Below are 20,594 nucleotides of genomic sequence, written 5' to 3'. Positions count from 1 at the left end.
CAGCCTTTCAAATCCTCTTTTAAAAACACACAAGGATTTTTTATGGATCTGTGACTGTTCTTTACCCTTCCAACTCTAGTTAGAAGTGAAGGTACTGCAGCACCCTTGCTACCTGACACAGTTGCTAATGCTTTCCCTTGTAATCTCCCACTTGTAATGTAGTTGTTTGACACTTGATATCAGATATATTGTATGATCAGAAATGGAGGTAACATTAATATTTAATAGGGGTTATTAGTTAGTTTTCAGACTAATAATTTTAAAGGTTCAACAAAGTAGAGAGAGAATACCAAGTACACACAGAGTCAACATTTATAGAAATTTAAAAAAAATTTTAAAAACATTTTGTACAACTAAGCTCACAATCACGTATGCACATACTTCCAAAGTGGGAATGCAAGCAAGAAGTAAGAATATAAGGACTGGTGCATTATACTATGGCATCCTTTTGATATTGAATATAGCCCAGCTCAGATTCCCTGGGCCAGATTTGCCACTGGTATACCACTGGTATCTCCATTGTTTTGGTGTAAAACTGGACTAAAACACTTTTGAAGGCCTGCTTAACTTAAATACATGATGGAATTAACCATCAAAAATAATAGAAAGATAAAATTATATTTGAAAAATTAAATTTAAGAGGTTTGTGCAAGATGTTTGAGTTATGGACTAGACAGCATCCTCCAACTACTCCATGATGTCCATTCAATGCAGTTTTCTTCTTTGTAGGAGGCCATTATATTGACGCTTGTTGAATTCAACATATTTTAATTTTGTTAAAAATTAGATTGTGTCAACCTCCAATTAGAATTTCTTCCTATGTTGTACAGCCTCAGGCTTGTACAGGAAGTTTCAAGGAGTCACATATTGCATAGGACAGTATGCAGTGCCACACTTCCTGTTGACAGGTTTCAGAGTAGCAGCCGTGTTAGTCTGTATTTGCAAAAAGAAAAGGAGTACTTGTGGCACCTCTGAGGCTAACAAATTTAGTTGAGCATAAGCTTTCGTGAGCTACGGCTCACTTCATCGGATGCATTCAGTGGAAAATACAGTGGGGAGATTTATATACACAGAGAACATGAAACAATGGGTGTTACCATACAGACTGTAAGGAGAGTGATCACTTAAGGTGAGCTATTACCAGCAGGAGAGCGGGGCCGGGGGTGGGGGGGGAACCTTTTGCAGTGATAATCAAGGTGGGCCATTTCCGGCAGTTGACAAGAACATCTGAGGAACAGTGGGAGGTGGAAGGGGGGGAATAAACACGGGGAAAATAGTTTACTTTGTGTAATGACCCATCCACTCCCAGTCTTTATTCAAGCCTAAATTAATTGTGTCCAGTTTGCAAATTAATTCCAATTCAGCAGTCTCTCCTTGGAATCTGTTTTTCCTGTTGATTCACTCAGACTTGCAAACAGACACAGGATCTTGAATACAACCACAATCATGCAAATCAGGCTAAGTTATACTAGCAACAGGCTCAAAGATACATGATAAACAGAGCTGGTCAGATGCCCAATGTTTTTCATTGGAAAAATCTGTTTTCCAATTGAAAAATGGGTTTTCCATGGGAATTTTCAAAACACCGTGAAGAATTTCACTTCATTTATTTTTCAAAACACATCTTAAAATGAATATTTTCATTTCATTTCTATTTGATTTAAAATGTGGCTTCAGTTTAGATTTTGGAAACAAAGATTTCAGCTTTCCATTTTTGGCTTCTAGATTTTCAGCAGGTTTCCCCTCCTGCTCTTGCTCTCCTTGTTTTTTTATTCACCTTCCACCCCACCTCAACCAGAAAAGGAAGAAGGTAAAAAAGCATGGAAATGGAAAGTAACCCACTTTGTACACTTTTTTTTTTTAACTGTTCTTTCAATAAACGTTAAACACACTTTTCTGTTTTGCATTTTTTTCCAGCTGAATAAGTCAAAAAAAGGTTTAAAAAAAAGTGAAGTGAAGTGAAGTGAAGTGCCAGATAGGAAGGCTAAACAGGGGACAAGTGTTACATACCATAAATCTAAAACCATAAATCAGGAAAGCATCTCCATTCAGGAAAGAACATAATCACCTGCTTAACTTTAGGCACTTTTGCTTCAGTTTAATTGAAGCCGATGAGACTTAAACAGGGCCCTCTAGATAAGTAGATGCTTGAGTGTTTTCCTGAATCAAGATTCATACTTCAAACTGATCCTGGAAAAGGAAAATCAAATGTTGTGTAACTTTTATTTTTTATTTTCATTGTTCATTCAAAATAATGGGGGTGACTACAAAAAAAAGGCAATAATGAGAGGAAGTGAGATGTTGCTTTTCAGAGTAAAAGAAAGAAAAAGGGTAAAAATCAAGAAATACTACAGAAATAAAATAATGAGATGGACAGAATGGTAAGACATAGAAGGAGAGGGGGAAAGGGTGAAGAAATGGGAGCAGGGCATACATAAAATAAGACACACCATTTCTGGGCAAGTGAATTTAATTAACTTATTTATATTTCCTTATTTTGCTGTACTTTCCTGGCAGACGTTCCAGATCTCTGAACGTTTGAAGGAAATGGACAGGATGGCTATTGTTGGCACTTACATAATATTTCTGTTCCTAGCTTCTCTGGAATCTATAGGTTACTAATCTGAGAAAGAGAAAATAGCCTGAAATTCATCAGAGTACATACAAAAACCTGCAGCAGACTGAGTCTAGACTCCAGAGCCCAAAAATAACGACAGAATGAATTCAATGGCCCACACAGCCAGCTGGCCTAACTCCACTGGAACCTAGGAGTTATGGCAGCAGAGAATTTGGCCTGCAATGTTTATTCAAGAAAACATTAAATAATCACTTTTTGTATTTATCTGTCCTGCTCTATTCACAATGAAATAATTGCCTAGCTTTAATTGTGCATTTTTATCTGATTTAGGCCTTTGAAGAATATCAATATTTAGCATAATCTGAATAGTTTTTTCCATGTAGCATTTCTGCTGGAAGGATCCAGGCTGCAACATGACAGAGTGCTTAGTAGTTATACAAGAAATTTATGGTAAATGATTTCCAGGGTTTCCTTTCTTTGCCCATAGTTTGCAAACAGGTTTAATGCATAATTGACATGTTCTGTTTCCCATGAGCCTGAGGATAATAAATAAATCTCTGCATGAAATGTCCCTCTCTCCTTTATAATCTCTTCAAACTGCATTGCTGTGAATTAAAGTTAATCTCAGTGGCTAGTTCCCTTAAATTTCCTTCATGACTGAAGACTGTTAGTATGAAATTGACCATGTCGTTGAAGTAACAATCTTTTCCAGCTATTTGTTAAAATAATCAAGTTCAAAATTAGCAGAATGGCAGTTCACTGCCACTGTGTCAGCAAGTCTAACTATTTTAATAACAAACATTTCCTCTTATGGGTTTTAATTTATTTAATTAAAAGGAAAGAGACAGAAATACCTCAATGTCTAATAACAAAGTAACAAATATCAAAGATATGTTATTAGATACATACATATGTACAGATATGTTATTAGATATATACATTAAAACCCATAAGAGGAAATGTTTGCTATTAAAATAGTTAGACTTCCTGACACAGTAGCAGTGAACTGCCATTCTGCTATTGTTTTAAACTGATTACTTTAGCAAATAGCTGGAAAAGATGGTTACACTGACAACAGTAATGAATTTCATATTAACAATCTTCAGTCGTGAAGGAAATTACAGACTAAATTTAATTCACAACAATGCAATTTGAAGAAATTAAGAGGAGACAGAGAGAGAGAGAACAAACACAGAGATTAATTTATTATCCTGATAGGGAAAGTAACAAATAACAAATATGGGAGTTAGCCAGCTGGTGAGTATTTTGGAGCACTTCTGTGTTATTGCTATTGATTAATGTTGGGGGACAAAAATTAAGCACTTTTCTGTGCTGGGAACTTGCCATCGAATTTGACAGGACTCTGGGGTGGTTTACTGTTTGCTGTGTTTGAAATCTAGACTTTGTTGCTAATTGTCTGTGATAAGTTGCCCCGCTGTTAGGTGGGTTAATGCCTGCTTCCTTTCAGAGATCTTTAATATGATCTTTACATCATCAATCTACAATCTATCCTGGAAAACAATCCCTCACTCTCACAGACCTCGGGAGACAGGCCAGTCCTCACTTACAGACAGCCCCCCAACCTGAAGCAAATACTCAACAGCAACTAGACACTACACCAGAGAAACACTAACCCAGGAACTAATCCCTGTAACAAACCCCACTGCCTACTCTGTCCCCATATCTACTCTAGCGACAGCATCAGAGTCACTATTCCAGCTGTGGTGGGGGCCACGTTACAAAAAGCACACAGGTTCTCAGTGGCTGGAAAAATGAAGAGAGTTAGCCAGTTTTGTTCACTTTCAATGAAGGAAAGCCAGGAGGAAGAGAGTATTCTCCCGCACACCCTTTAACTTTCAGGTATTGTATAATGAAGTATCTGAAAATGGCATGCTGTCCACACCACAGTTAGCTCTTCTTCTGCTCGCATCTGTGAGGGGTCCTCAACTATTTTCTAGTTCTTTAGAGACATTAATTTTCACAATGCTTTTGTAACTTCAACTGGAAGTTTGCCTGTGAGAAAACTGCACTATATTCCTACAATGCAGTGCTGTAGTTTTACCTGACCTCTCCCAGGGTAAGTCACACAATGTTCTAGGAGTGCTCTCTCATGATTTTCCATGACATAATTTTTCTTGTTTTCCTATTCTAAAAGCTACACCTACTACCTCTTAAGGAGACATAATTATCAAGTCAAGCATAGAGAACAGAAATAAATCTCTGCTTATATCTGTCATGGTCGAGAGATCAGTCCTCCAGGATGATGTTAATGAGGAACTTTAATTTAATGACAGGTTTCAGAGTAACAGCTGTGTTAGTCTGTATTCGCAAAAAGAAAAGGAGTACTTGTGGCACCTTAGAGATTAAGCAATTTATTTGAGCATAAGCTCACGAAATCTCATGCTCAAATAAATTGGTTAGTCTCTAAGGTGCCACAAGTACTCCTTTTAATTTAATGTTACATCAGCATGCATCAGTCATTTGCACTTTAGTTTCTAAACATGTCTCGATGCTTGGATGCCAGTAGGAGTTCACTGTAATTGCTTCTCTTTTCAGTAAAGTCAGTACCAGACCTGCATTCACTTTAGCACTGATCTCCTAACATTGCCTGCCGTGATATTCTCACTTCCAGTCATTTCACAGTGGTTACCTAATGTACCACAGCTTCCACACATGCTCAACTCCCATCAGAACGAACATCGTGATGTTTCCTATCCTTCAGTACTAGGGCCACTGGAGGATCAGCATTAGCAATATCAGCATGATGCTACCAGTAGGAAGGAGCACTTCTTCTGAGGGAGGTGGAGTGTTTTGATACCTGGCTGAGGCAAATTGTTGAGTTTATTTTTCAGGGATTACTTTTCTATTGATTATTGGTGATATTATTAAAAATCCAATGGTAATTTTTTTAAAAAATGGGAAAGGATCCCATTTTTTAAGAAGCCAGCTCCAACTCCCCACTCTCTATGTGAAGCCCAGCACTGGCTTTGATAAGTACACATGTGCATGTGTGGAGAAGTGGGGGTTAGGTCACTGAAACAACAATGCTAGGCACTAGCCACGCCAGGCGTTCCCAACAGTGGTGTCATGGTGCATCTTTTCAGTTTTCCATTTGATAGGAACTACTATGCGAACTGTTTCATTTATAAATTAAAAATAATCTCACTAGCCATGTGAGGCACAGGAAACTCTAGCTAACTAGCGCTACCCTTTATTTGGCATTTGAATGTTTGCTATAAGTATTGGGCCAAAATCATCCCTCAGCCCCAGGAAGTGCGAAGTGTATTCTTCCTCACCTCTGGAGATATCTGCAGCAGAAGAGGAGTCATCCCTGGGGGAGGGCAGACAGCAATTTCATTGCACTAGGAATTTCACTGCGGGAGGACAGCTTTAAACAACAACATCAGGGGCTGTGGCAGAACAGCACTTAATTAGTGCACCTCCCAGTTCCCAACTCCCTCCTGGTCCTGTCCAGCTTTGCCCATTCTGTGGGTTGACAGGCTTGGAGTGGGACCATGGGTGCTTTGCACTACTCTTATCCTGCTCCTTTTGGACTTTTCCCACCTACGTAGCACCAGTGTGGACAGCACAGAACTTGTGTTGCTCAGGTGGGAGGGCTTTTTCACACCTCTGAGCGAGGTAAGTTCTAGCCACTTAACCAGTAGTGTAGACCTGCGCTGAGTAGATGAAATTTTTTCCTCCTCTATTACATTTCAGTGAACTTGTTGCTGAAAATGAAGCACTAATAGTATTGTTGAAAGTATGACACAGGGTGGGCAAATACTGCAAACTTCCCAAAATATCACTCTATCCAAGGTACTGACTTGAAACATCTCTACTGTCCAAGCCTCAGCCTCTAGTCAGCAAGAAGTTAATGATCATGTTGAATTGTGCCAACAAAGGAAGGGTAGGAGTGTCAGGACTTCGGGCCTGCAGATGGACCCGGGGCCAGTTAGCTGACCTGCAACAGAACATTCTGATCAGCCAGACTCCCTGACTGGCTGAGCGGTGTCACCAGGCCTGTTCTTAAGCCCAGTGACTGCTCGATGCTGATGCCTGCAGCTGTGACTGCTTCTGTGCCTGCCTTGCTTCAGCCTTGCTTCAGCTGTCTTCCTGTCCTGCCTCAGTCTGCTTCCTGTTCTGGTGCCTGACTCTCGCTCCAATCCTTGGCTTGAGTCTTGCTCCAACCATTAGGCCTGACTGCCCATGCCTCGTTCAGGAGAAGGATGACATCACAGATTGCCTTGTCCTGTATATCTTACTGAGGCAAAATTCCAATCAAAACAAAGGCAGTTTTGCCTCTAGTTAAGAACTGCTAACTCAGGCCCCAAATTCATTCTCACCTATCCTGTTTTGCTGAAGTTAAAAGGCAAATTCCACCCTTGTACATAAAAGAGAAAAGGTGCAGTCACACACAAGTTGGTTGTTACCGTCTATACCGTAGGCACTACTTTCATTTGTCCCCCACCTGCACCTCTGCTCTCATTTTAGTCTTACTGTCTCCTCTTCCCTATGAGCATCCCTCATTCTGTCAACCCACTGCTCCCTTTTGCTTTAATTTACTTTCACTGCAGCTGATATAATAAGGTAAAATTTATTTATTTATGTGGAATTTTTCATGTTTTGGTTAAAAAAAGTTTTCAAAAAAATGGTTTGAGGATTTGGGGGCTGTGATAAAAACTTGAAAAATGTGGACAAGTTTCTGTTTCCTCAAAAAGTAACTTTTTGCCAAACAAAAAAACCCTGATAAAAATATTCAGGTAGCTCTGTGCTCTGCCCCTCCTATGCTTCAAACTTTCTCCTTGTCCTCAACTACTAATTTACACTGCTTTCAATCCCTCCTTAAAACACCATCTTTTCAACAGATATCTCCTCTTTTCCTCTAAACTGCAGACCTTTGTGCCATGCTTTAGATTTGGGCATCTTATTAAGGTTCATGGGGCAGAGAACCAATGTATATAAAGATCTGTATACAATTACAACAGTATAGCTTGGATTTTCAAAGGAGTCTCAAGGCTTGTCTACAGGGTGAGTTATTCATGATTAAACCCATGATTAGTTCCAGAATAAGAGTGATTTATTCCAAATTATCTTAATTCAGTGGATTAAACCACCAGGCAAAGCATCAATTGTATGACCAGAGTCTAAGGGTCTGCCCAGCCTTCCACCACATAACCAGGCACAATGGGTGCCTGATATAACCATCTACCACTGATACTTGGTCTTACAAAACAGAAATCCATATATTACAGAGTACAACTGAGCCCTAAAGGTGTTCTCATTGACACTATTTCAGACTAATGAAACATTTTGTGAAATACCAGAGATTAAATTCTTTGGTCCTTAACTGAGCACAAATGAAGTAAATTGGGACTTTGTTCTATTAAGGACTGCAGCCAGATGTAATTAACAATAGATTTAAAACCAGATTTTTTACACTAAGAACAATAATCTCAAAATATTTACTGCATAACAAAGCCCGATATCAATCCTTCAGTCAACTCTACAAGGTATTTTACAAAGATGCAATGTAGCACTCTCTAAAAAAAAAAATCTTCTTACCCGTTCTGTGCTAAGGAAACTCAGTGGACTGGTGACTTTTATGTCTCTTTTTCCAAATTGCTGTCCATGATGTGTAGGATGCAGCTTGGGGTGGGGGGAAAAAGACAGGTTTTAAACAACAATATGACTATGTATGATAGATTGAAGGAGAGATGATATTTTTCACTGTTCAGCAATGATTTCTAGAGGGACTTCTAGCAAGATATTTTCTGAATAGGTGTGTGTGGGCCTAAAAGAATTTTGGATACAAAGAGACATTGTTCAAGCACTCAACTACTAAAATGTAACATGGTAAAGATGAAATTATTGCTTGCTTCTTCAATACGTTTACAGGGAGCTGAGGGTGTCAGCATATGATTTCCATTTCTTCTTTGATTGGGCTAATCATTAAAAGTAGTTGGTTTTTAAACACTTGATATTTCATTTGAATTGTAAAGTTAACGTCCCTACATGCCAAATATACTGTATGTATATGGGTGCCACCACAGAAGTAATACATCCTAAATGGATTCATTTGGGGTATGGATTTACTTATTTATAAGAACAGCTGTACATGTTGTGTACACTCTACTAAATGTTCTTTTAATATGAAAGTGATTGTGTTTGAAATTTTCAGTTGTTTATTCCAAACTTCACTTTGCCTCATTGGAAAAGATATATTTTCTGTTTTGCAAACTGCTTCAATCAGTCCACTAAACATAGTCATGCTCCATTCCCCAAATGTTTTAGAGTGTGGGAGAGAGAACAGAAATAGAGTTTCAAGAAGTTGATTGTATATTTCGCACTGAGAAAAACAATATAATTAGTAGTGGAAGGTTGTGTAGATACAAAACTGGGCACCAGGCAAGTGGGATTCTATTCTCAGCTCCGCCATAGACTTCCTGTGTGACCCTGGGCAAGTCATTGGACCCTTATCTACCCTAAAGTATTTTGTCGTGCAGGCATAATTGTACCTCCCTAGCATGCCTATAATTCACTAGGTGTCTACCAGCAAAATTCTTTGCAATGGTACACAAGTATTCACCCTGTTGTAGTACTTGCACTTGCTCTGAAGATGACAGCATGTCATATTGATGTTGTGTAGTAGGAGAAGTCCTTTTATTTGAAGCAGTGGGTAAGAGACAAATATGAGCCTTTACAAAGGCACCAGAAAAGGAAGTTGTGAAACTCAGCATTTCATACACAGTTGTCTCCAATCACCCAATGTTCTTAACCAGTTCTGAAAAGCAGCTCCTTTGTGGGTCAAGTAGAATGTTGTAAAGACAAGAACAACATTGTGCATCTGGAACCCATCTCATCTAGACTATAGTTAAAGTAGTATGATTGTTGTTTCCCTGAATGGATCAAAATTCAGTGTTATTTATCAGAGAATCAAAGTTTCTTTACTTATTTTGGGCTTTGGGCTAGCACATCTGTAAATACTATTACCCAAACAGGATGTTAACATAAGCTAATCAAAATTATGACTGTTTTAAAAGAGTGACAGAATCCCCCTTTGAAATGATCAATAATCTGTCACTGTCATTTGATTTCATATTCAGAGTGGCAGCTATATTTTGCAGTTTAAGGATATAAACAATTCAGAGAAAAATTATTTTGTAAGTGGCAAAAATAACACAAATATTAACACAGCATTTACTCCCTGTGTATTTGAGCTTTAATTGACAGTTTTAAAACCAGTGCTAGATGCAAATTATGGGCAACTCTATCTGGTAGCACTAGATAAGAAACCATTTAGAATTTATTGTCAGAACTGCCATTCTAGGGGATTTTTTTTCTTTAATAAACATTGGCATCAATTTAAAAAACCCTTTCAACTTCCAAATTTCCCACACTATACAGAAATCCATCCTGTACTATTAAAGGTGTTTCTGATATCAGCTATCTATTCTATACTGGTGCTTATAGTGTCCTCATCCCCACGTATCCCAATGCCTTCCAGCAGTGCATTAAGAAATGAAAAACATCTGTGAAGCGTGGTTCATTCTTTCTCTCATCCTCTCCCCCAGGGAGAAAACTGTGTGTACAGGGGAGTGTTTTTATTGGGTTGGGGGAGTTGGTTTATGGGGGGCTCTTTGTTTGTTTTAAATTATAGATACATCTTGCTGTGTATTAGCAAAGGCCAAAGAAGTACACCTTGCACTAGGAGTGAAAGGTGGTAAGGTTTGCCATGATTCTTAAGTTTTATAGGAGTTTGTTACACAGCCATCTACTGCCATCAGCAAAAGCTCTGTTTCCTTTACCCTAGCAGCAGGCAGCTCCATTGGGCATAAGGATATGACTACATTGCAACTGGGGGATGTAATTATACCACATGTAGACATACCTGAGCTAGCTTTAATCTAGCTAGCTTGGGTACCACAGCAGTTGATGCCATGGCAGCATGTACTTCTGTGGGGCTAGCAGTGCAAGTAACTACCCAGCGTTCAAGGCAGGCTTGTGCAGACTTTTTTAATTTCCATGTACTTAAAGTATTACAGCACAAACCATTTGAATTTCAGGAGACAGTCTAGATAACTCCCGTGTTACTCCCCCACTCAATGTTTTGACAAGTGAGAAGATTTAAGGATGAGAAACAGATTTGGCCTACAATAAACTCTCCTTCCTACTACGGTTCAGTAAATAACTTTCTCTAAGATTCCCAAAGACTGTATAAGTTTGATGATGATGATGAAGGAATCCCAAGTGTTTTTAATAAAGTTTCTACATCTGTAGGGATAAAGCACCCTGTAAGCTGTGAGCTTCATTATCAATGTGTTGTGAAACAGCTTCAAAAGATTTACAGAAAAAAAAGTGAACCGAGGCTAAAACTATAAATAAATATGGGCTAAAAAAGGTGTATGAGTCATCCCTGTAGGAACGCACGAACTGTAATTTATTTGTGATAAAACCTGATTTTACTCATTTGTGTTTTGTGCATGTCACTATAAAAATCCCAGCTTCCCCCCACCACCACCACCACCACTGAAGGGCATGGGTTTATTGCTTGCATTGATGCAGTTAAATTCTGCCTATTTCTACGGTAATGATTTTACATTCCTTCTGATGACACCTGTTTCCTCAGAAAGGCCCGGTGACTGGGATGTCAGGGCTCAAGCTTGCAGCAGCATACCGGGACTGCTCAAATGCATAAAGTCAAGCACATGCACAAGTGTTTGCAGCATCAAACCATTAACCTTTCTGCAGAGGCTTTTCTCTTCTTTTCAAAGGGCATTTAATCAAATAATGAGCTCATTCAGGCTCCCTTGGAGCAGTTGCAGTCTAACCTTATGTCAGCCAGTCTTAACAGCCTAGCCACCACTTTCTTAGGTTTCCTGCAAGTGATCAAATGCCCTCTGCTAAGGATCCTGCCGAAGTTAGAACTTGGGGGGAATCATGTTTGAAAGCAAAGGGAATGAAGCAGGATATTTTTGGAAATGACTGATAAGCCCTACTGTACTGAGTACTGAGTACTTATCTTCCCTCTGTTTCCCAGTAAAAATCCCTGGAACTCTGTTGACATACTGGTAGCTTACAACATTTTAAAATAAATGAAAAGTTGCTTTTAATTTAAATGGGACAACAGAAGTGTAGAGCCTGTTGGAGGAGTACTGCCTTGACTGACGCTGCGGTGCCCATGTCATCAGGGAATCTCACGCCTTTGCAATACACAGAGCAGCTACTTGGTCACTGAGCACTACCCATGGTATCATTACCTCCGCAGACCTTGAGGGGCAGGGGGTGGTTGGCAACATCAGAGTGTCAGTCCACAGAGAAGATAGGGAGGATCTCCAATGGACAACCCATCAGTTGTGAAGAACTGTAAAAGGACACCTTTTGCTCTGCTCTCCCAGCTGACAGGTCCCTCAATGTAGGATACAGTGATTGAGATAGCAGAAGGGCCTGAATTAACAAGTCACTACTATACAAATGAGGGCTGGAGGTGGAGTGCTTACAGTGAGGGTTCCCTATCTTTGTCTTGGACCTCCGCACTTCACACACCATAAAGAGTATGAGGAACCCATTCAGGTACAGTTGGATTTCAAAAACTGGTTTTATCACCTATATTTATCACAAACATTCAAGGTTTTGCAACCTATATACACACTGCTTCTCTGGCAGGGCTTGGGTGGTCTCTTCAGAGTAGGATGAGGAACCCCACCATTGGGCTCCCAAATTACTCACTTCCTACAGTTTGGTATGGACTTTCTCCATTGGTTCATTAGAGCCTGAATATGCTGCCCTCCAGATCCCTCTACAACTTCTCTCTACTCCATGCTTTCTGGAAGGAGTGTGTGCGGGGGATGAAAGAGGGGAGAGAGACAGGGAAGAGCTTCATGGGTGAGAGGATGTTGGGGAGGAGTTTTTAGACCCCAATCCTGCAAATATCTCTGGGTGTGAGCAGACCCCTGCTTTCATCTGGACTCTGCATAAAACCAGTTGGGGTTGGTTCATGAAGAAGCTGCAGATTAGTTTCTGTAGTGCTCTGGGAGAATTTCAGATTGTGGTTCAACTTGTTGTTATGCAGTTTCTGGATGAATTCATTTTAAAAAAATCAAAATAAATAAATGTGTATTAATGGTATGCTAGAGAATGAACATTATAAACAGGGGAACTTAGTTAATTGTGTATATTATAACTGAATACATGAAAAATACATTACTTTCTATAAGTACAAGTTAAGACCTTGATCCTGCAAGGAAAATACCAATTCATGTCAATAGACCAGATACTAAATGACCGACCCTTCTCCAACCCTTGCAGTTCTGTGAATGAGCAACCTCAAAGGTTTGGACATTTAGTCTAATTCTGAATAAGCCCCCAAAGGTTTGGATTTTTAGCTGAAGTTTAGCCAAGCTATCTAAATCCTTTGATGTTCAAGAAGCCAAAGGCTTCCTTGCAAGATTTCCTACTCTTCTTACTTCAGTCAGACCACAAATACCACAAGAACACGCTGTCTCACTTCAGATTCTCTTGCAGAACAAGGCTCATATTACATAAACACGTGAAAAATAAAACTATTGCTCAGCCCTGAATATTGTGCATACTTAAATACTATGGGTAGAGTGACCATATTTCCCTATGCTGAATATGGGACACCTGGTAAAATTACTCGTATTCAGTGAGTCCGCTGGCAATCAATCAATCAATCAGAACTATGCAGTACAAACGTTCAAATTAACATCAAGTTGATTGAGACCTTGTTAAAAAGAAATACTGCAGAGTTGGATTCTTTTTATTTACCTTCTTATCTTTAAGGTTCACATGGGGAGAGATAATGCACACACACTCCCATACACCTCTCTCACACTGGGTAGGTAACTGACCAACCTGACTCTCCCCGCCCTGTGCTCTCTGTCCTCCATGCCTGGCTGGGCCCCTGGGACAGACCCGCCTCTCCTGGTGCCTGGCACCACATCTTCCCGAGGCAACTCACGGCGGGGGTGGGGAGCATGCCCCCTCCCCAGATTTCTGCCAGGGTTCACACCAGAATGTGGTCAGCAGCAGCCTTTCAGCACTGTGTGGGAGGGAAGGGATGGGAGCCGCTTCCAGCCACAGGGGTGGAGAGGGGAGAGGGGATGACCTGGCCCATGTCTTTGCAGAGCTTATCTCTTCCCATCCCTCCATCCCCCTCCTCCGCTTCCCTGTGGCTGGAAGCAGCTTGTCCCTTCCTGCCCGCACAGTGTCAAAAAGCAGCTAACACCTCCAGGCTGCTGCTGGCCACCAACATAACCCAGCCACCTCCTGTCCCCTGGCTACAGCATGGGCAGGAAGGGGTAAAGCCCTAAAGACGAATTGTGCACCAGGACCCAGAGAACCTGACCGCAAGGGCTTCAGCGAACCTGGTCAGAGAGGTGGCTCAGCAGGGATGGGTGCCTAGGGGACTGAGAAGACTGTCGCACCCTGGGGACAGGACCTAGGGCGGGGTGGAGGGGTAGGTGAAGAGTTGTGCTAAGCCCCTGCCCAGGGAGCTGCTGTGGATTCTGCAGGGTTGGGACGTGAACAGGCTGGAAGTTGCTTCCTCCCATCCCTCCAGAGCTTAACTGAGGAGTGGAGAGGCTTCCCCGTGCCAGTGCTGTGCAGGGCTTTGGCACATGCAGGGTTCGGTTCCTCCTGGCCAGAGCCCTGGGCCAGAAGGTCTTGGGCTTTCCTGGCGCACCGGCCCAGTCAGAGGCAGTGAGGGAAGGAAGGAGCCTGCCAGCCAGGGTGCTGGTGAGCTGAGTGCTCTGAGCAGGGGCTGGTTCTCTGCACTGCGTTGGGAGGGGGACGTGCCCTGCCGGGGGGGATATGAACAAGTAGTGGGGTGGGGGTGAAGGGGCAAAGCAGGGAGAGGACAGCAAGAGGGAGAACATGCAAAGGGCCAATAGGTGGGCACCAGAGGCAACACATAACCGGCTGCTGCCTGGTGCCTGCCCACACTCACCAGCCACTGCAGCTCACAGCATAAAGACAGTGCCGGCCAGAAACGGAATGGGGGACAAGGCCCTGCTGGCCAAGAGCCGGCCTGCAGCAGGGGCTGCACTGATGGACCAGCAGGGGGAGGGCCGCCCCCGCACACTGCAGCTTTACCCTGCCATCAGCCTTGCACACCCACCCCCATCATCGGCCACTGGACCCCCCAACTCAGTGCTGGCAGGCAGGCAGCTGGTGAGCAGGGATCCGGCTAGCAGCAGGACCTGCCAGTACTGATGACTGGGAGACAGAAAATATGGGACAATTTGCCCATTTTTAAGAAAAAGTTGGGACATCTGCAGGAGGGCTTAAATAGGGGATTGTCCATTTAAAAACGGGATGTCTGGTAACCTTAACTATGGGTGAAATCCTGGCTCTGCCAACGTCAATGAGAGTTTTGACATCTATGTCAATGGGATCAGAATTTCATTCTGTACACAGTAATACATTTACATGGTAATCATTTTTAAGATTCTTCAATAACGGTGCTTTATAAAGCTTGCTCTCTCTCCAGGAAGCCAAATTAAATTGCATTTCAATAACTAGAAGAGCCCCAATACTGCCCTTGCCCCCTGACATCAATGGGGCTCTGTCTGGGCACAGCAGTCCACCCACACACTACACGTTACAAGTCTAGGACAAAGTCTGCAATGTAAAATAACAAAAGCAAAGAAAATCAAAGATAACTCTGTCATGCAGTAATATACTACAGTGGGTTTTATTCAGCATCAAGTAGCTGCATAAACTTTAAATCTCTATCCTTTTGAGGTCCATGTTAGAATACCTGCCACACAGGGGCAAACTTAAAAAGTCTATTTTTGCTAATACTCTCTTGTGTTGTATCTGATATATAGGAACAGATAAACACTTTCGACTCTCTGATCAGACTCCTCACCTTGCTTAATTCTTTCAAGCTGAAATTCATCCTTATGCAGAGGGCCAGCATGAGGTCTATGAAACACTTAAATCTGCAAAAGCAGAGCTTCAAGGACTTGTCTTCTCATGCTTGTCTTCTGCACAGGACTGAATTTCACCCCTAGTGCCTAATGGTATGTGACTCTAAAAAAGGGAGTATAAAGATTTGGAATGGCTCCGAGGCGCATCCAATAGTAGACCAAGCATTTCATGTGAGAGTAAATGTTACAATCTATCTGAATAGCAGTGAGGAATAGGGAAGGGAAACAGAGCTAGTCAACGTAGCAATCAATATTTGTTCTGTCCATTGCCTATAATTCATTTTTTTCCAAAAAGGTTTGTACAGTACCTATTTCTGTTAAAAATATTTAATATCTTAACAACCTGAAGACCATTAAAAGTAGAGCATTCTGATGAGTAATAAGCCTCTAGAGTAAGAAAACTCAAATGAAGAACACTTACTGAGGAAGCAAGGAAAGATACATTCTGAAATAAGTTCACATTAATGGTGCTGCACTAATGTGTTCACTTGACAAAATAACAGAAATGCCTACTAGAAATGTGCAGTTACAAAGCATCTAGGGTAGAATTTTCAAAAGCAACTAAGCACTAGATCCAGAAAGAGATTTAAGTGCCTCAGTCTCACTTTAGGTGCCTAAATCCAAACTTTAAACCATGTAAACCCCCGCTTAGCTGCTGCCTAACCCTGTAGAGGCCTGTAACCGTACCTTTGTGGGACACAACTGAGAATGCCCTATTTCTCAGCAGTTTGTCCTGAATTTGGCAACCAAACCCCAAAACTGGTGGTTATTCTTCCATAAGATATGCCAAACCAGCAACAAAAGTAACTTCTATTTCACCACACTGGCTAACAAGAAGTCATAAAAGTCATTTCCTTCGACATTCCAGTTCTTGTATCACTTGTATCTTGATAGAGGTATATAAAATCATGAGTGGTATGGAGAAAGTGAATAAGGAAAAAAGTTATTTACTTGTTCCCATAATATAAGAACTAGGGGCCACTAAATGAAATTAGTGGGCAGCAGGTTTAAAACAAATAAAAGGAAGTTCTTCTTCACACAGCGCAGTCAACCTGTGGAACTCCTTGCCTGAGGAGGCTAGGACTATAACAGGGTTTAAAAGAGAACAAGATAAATTCATGGAGGTTAAGTCCATTAATGGCCAGGATGGGTAAGGAATGGTGTCCCTAGCCTCTGTTTGTCAGAGGGTGGAGATAGATGGCAGGAGAGAGACCACTTGATCATTACCTGTTAGGTTCACTCCCTCTGGGGAACCTGGCATTGGCCACTGACCGTAGACAGGAAACTGGGCTGGATGAACCTTTGGTCTGACCCAGTATGGTCATTCTTATGTTCACCAACAAAAGCACTGGATTTAAATATGAGTGGTTCTTTAAAACCAATCTCTTCAAAAAAAAAAAAAAAAAAAAAGGTTCTTCTGATCCCAAAACACCAGTCAAGTCTCTGGCAGCTTGCAAATCATTGGAAGGTCCTCAGTCCATTGCGTAGACTGCTCTCATTAGTATCGTCCATAGTGCAGAGGTTTGAGCTGGAAAGACTCATAGATATTAAGGTCAGAAGGGACCATTATGATCATCTAGTCTGACCTCCTGCACAATGCATCTCTCACCCACCCACTCCTGCAATAAACCTCTCACCTATATCTGAGCTATTGAAGTCCTCAAATCATGGTTTAAAGACTTCAAAGTGCAGAGAATCCTCCAGCAAGTGACCCGTGCCCCATGCTGCAGAGGAAGGCAAAAAAAACCCAGGGCCTCTTCCAACCTGCCCTGGAGAAAAATTCCTTCCTGACCCCAAATATGGCGATCAGCTGAACCCTGAGCATGTGGGCAAGACTCACCAGCCAGATACCCAGGAAAGAATTCTCTGTAGTAACTCAGATCCCACCCCATCTAACATTCCATCACAGGCCATTGGGCCTATTTACCATGAATAGTTAACTATCAATTAATTGCCAAAATCATGTTATCCCATCATACCATCTCCTCCATAAACTTATCGAGTTTAATCTTGAAGCCAGATAGGTCTTTTGCCCCCACTGCTTCCCTTGGAAGGCTGTTCCAGAACTTCACTCCTCTGATGGTTAGAAACCTTCGTCTAATTTCAAGTCTCAGCTTCCTGATGGCCAGTTTATATCCATTTGTTCTTGTGTCCACATTGGTACTGAGCTTAAATAATTCCTCTCCCTCTCTGGTATTTATCCCTCTGATATATTTATAGAGAGTAATCATATCTCCCCTCAGCCTTCTTTTGATTAGGCTAAACAAGCCAAGCTCCTTGAGTTTCCTTTCATAAGGTACGTTTTCCATTCCTCGGATCATCCTAGTAGCCCTTCTCTGTACCTGTTCCAGTTTGAATTCATCCTTCTTAAACACGGGAGACCAGAACTGCACACAATTTTCCAGATGAGGTCTCACCAGTGCCTTGTATAACGGTACTAACACCTCCTTATCTCTACTGGAAATACCTCGCCTGATGTACCCCAAGACCGCATTGGCTTTTTTCACAGCCACATTACATTGGCGGCTCATAGTCATCCTGTGGCCAACCAATACTCCAAGGTCCTTCTCTTCCTCCATTACTTCTAATTGATGCGTCCCCAGCTTATAACTAAAATTCTTGTTATTAACCCCTAAATGCATGATCTTACACTTCTCACTATTAAATTTAATCCTATTACTATTACTCCAGTTTACAAGGTCATCCAGATCCTCCTGTATGATATTTTGGTCCTTGTCTAAATTGGCAATACCTCCCAGCTTTGTATCATCCACAAACTTTATTAGCACACTCCCACGTTTTGTGCCAAGGTCAGTAATAAAAAGATTAAATAAGATTGGTCCCAAAACTGATCCCTGAGGGACTCCACTGGTAACCTCCCTCCTGACAGTTCACCTTTCAGTATGACCCACTGTAGTCTCCTCTTTAACCAATTCCTTATCCACCTTTCAATTTTCATATTGATCCCCATCTTTTCCAAATTTAACTAATAATTTATCAAAGCGTAGACATACCCTACATTTCCACCAGTAAGGTCCCCTCAAGCATGCATGAGCAAAGTTGCCTAAGTCCTCATGCCACCAAGCTGCTTGACACTAAATCCCTGGTGGGATTCTCAAACTAAGCGTTCTCGCACCGGTGGGCCCAGTCCATTAGGCATTCTCAGAGGCTGCCGAAGGGTACACCTACTGAATCAGGCCACACACAAAACATGATGGTGATGCCGCCACTCCCTTATACTCTATCGCACAGTAGTAGTGGTGATACTGCCCCACTTTTATCCTATCGCTCAGTGGTGAGAGCACTCATCTGGGATGTGAGAAATATGGATTCAAGTCCCCAATCTGGGTTCAAGTCCCCAGCTGGCCCACAAGTTTGGAAGGCCTCTGGTCCCCAATATGGGGCAGTCTGTAGTGAGATGGCCCCAGAGTCATTGACCCTGGGAGCCAGTCCCAGGACTTCCAGCATCCTGGCTCTGCAGCAGAGAATCTGGAAGTCCTGAGAACCCTGGTTCCAGGAGCCAAAACCAATTTAGAACCTGAATTCCTGGAAATTCTGGCATGGTGAAGCTGCCCTGGAGCTGTGGACCCTGGAAGACGAGGGCCTCCCACCTCAAGGGGCAGTCTGCATGGCAGAGTTTTCTCTGACTTCTGGATTCCTGGAGCTGGGGATTGGCAGGAGGCAAAGCAACTGGTGCTTTCTGCATTGGAGCCCTCTAAGAAAGCTTTTGTTAATTTCACCTTGCAGAAAGTGAAATTGACAAGAGCCTTCCAGGTGGGCGGCCAGGGACCCATCATTTCAGTTTTTCTGATAGAGAAATCAAAATTTTTCAGCAAATCTGAAGTTTTCTCATGGAAATTTCTGGTTTTATAAAAGGGAACTTTTCATTAGAAAACCATCCCCACAACATATTTTTGATCAGCTCTAATTTTAATCTTCCATCCAATCTATTTCACAAATATATATAAATTGGTATATGTGATGTTATCTGATTAAAATGTGACCATATGGAGCATTGTTGCAACCACTGTTATATATTTGTATAAATCTTGCACAAAATGTGGCATGTAAGGTGTCTATGAAAAGGTTATGATTTGCTGGTTATGATTATGTTATCTGTATCCCATGTATCATTTTTGTATTTGAAGTTATGAGTAGTGGTTCTATATCTGGATTTCAAATGTTTGCTCCTGGGGTAATGCCCACAAAGTAGTTAGCCCGCACATCTTGGAGGGACTATTGAAATCAAGTGGCTAATCAAGAAACACTTAACTGACAATGGACCATGGGAGACGCCCATCTACACTGAATGGACTGTCCTGCAAATGTACCATCTGAAGAATAGGTAATGACTTCCTCCCATGACTAAGCAAAATCAGGAATGCACAGGTGACTCGCCCATTTTATTCCAAACTCCCATCTTGTCATCTGTAATTTTCCACTAGCTCTGCTGAGGGCTTTGTTTGAAGCAATGGGTTTCCCTCCACATGGCAGAAGATATAAAGGCCCTGGACACCCTTCCATTTTGCCTTTTTCCTTCTCAAATATCTGGACTAAGGACTTATACTAATGGAAGCATTCTAACCAAGGTACTGAGGTCCTTCCAACGATTTGGAAGCCACCAGAGACTTACCAAACTAGCAGTTTATTCCATCACTGCTACGAGCCTGAACCAAGAACTTTGCAATTACAGTATGCATTTGATTCCTTTAATCAATTTTAACTCTCACCTTTCTCTCTTTCTTTGTGTGAATAAACCTTTCGATTTTAGATACTAAAGAATTGGCATCAGCATGATTTTTGGGTAAGATCTAAGTTATATATTGACGTGGGTGTGTGACTGGTCCTTTGGGATCAGAAGAACCCCTTATTTGAAGAGATTGGTTTTAAAGAATCACTCATCTCTAAGTCTATTGTTTTCAGTGGGAATACAAGGACTAGAATGTCTAAGGAAACTGCTTTTATGACTTCTTGTTAGCCAGTGTGGTAAAACAGAAGTGGTTTGTTTTTTCCTATGGAGGATTAACCACCAATCTTGGGGCGTATCTGCCCTATTTCTCAGCAGT

At 41.6% G+C, this 20,594-nt stretch overlaps 1 protein-coding gene across 1 annotated transcript in view; it reads right to left on the bottom strand.

Annotated features, from left to right (window-relative positions):
* MLIP (muscular LMNA interacting protein) overlaps positions 1 to 20,594 on the bottom strand; it is a 169,608-nt gene that overhangs the window by 105,957 nt on the left and 43,057 nt on the right. Inside the window, exon 2 of the mRNA XM_077811585.1 lies at positions 8,141 to 8,224. Within this exon, the coding sequence (XP_077667711.1) occupies positions 8,141 to 8,224 (84 nt within the window). The remainder of the gene's footprint in view (positions 1 to 8,140; positions 8,225 to 20,594) is intronic.

This window comes from Eretmochelys imbricata, chromosome 3 (genome assembly GCF_965152235.1).
Source record: "Eretmochelys imbricata isolate rEreImb1 chromosome 3, rEreImb1.hap1, whole genome shotgun sequence".
Classification (NCBI taxonomy): domain Eukaryota; kingdom Metazoa; phylum Chordata; order Testudines; family Cheloniidae; genus Eretmochelys; species Eretmochelys imbricata.
Note: the sequence above shows the minus strand (reverse complement) of the source record. Positions and strands in the feature narration are given on the sequence as shown.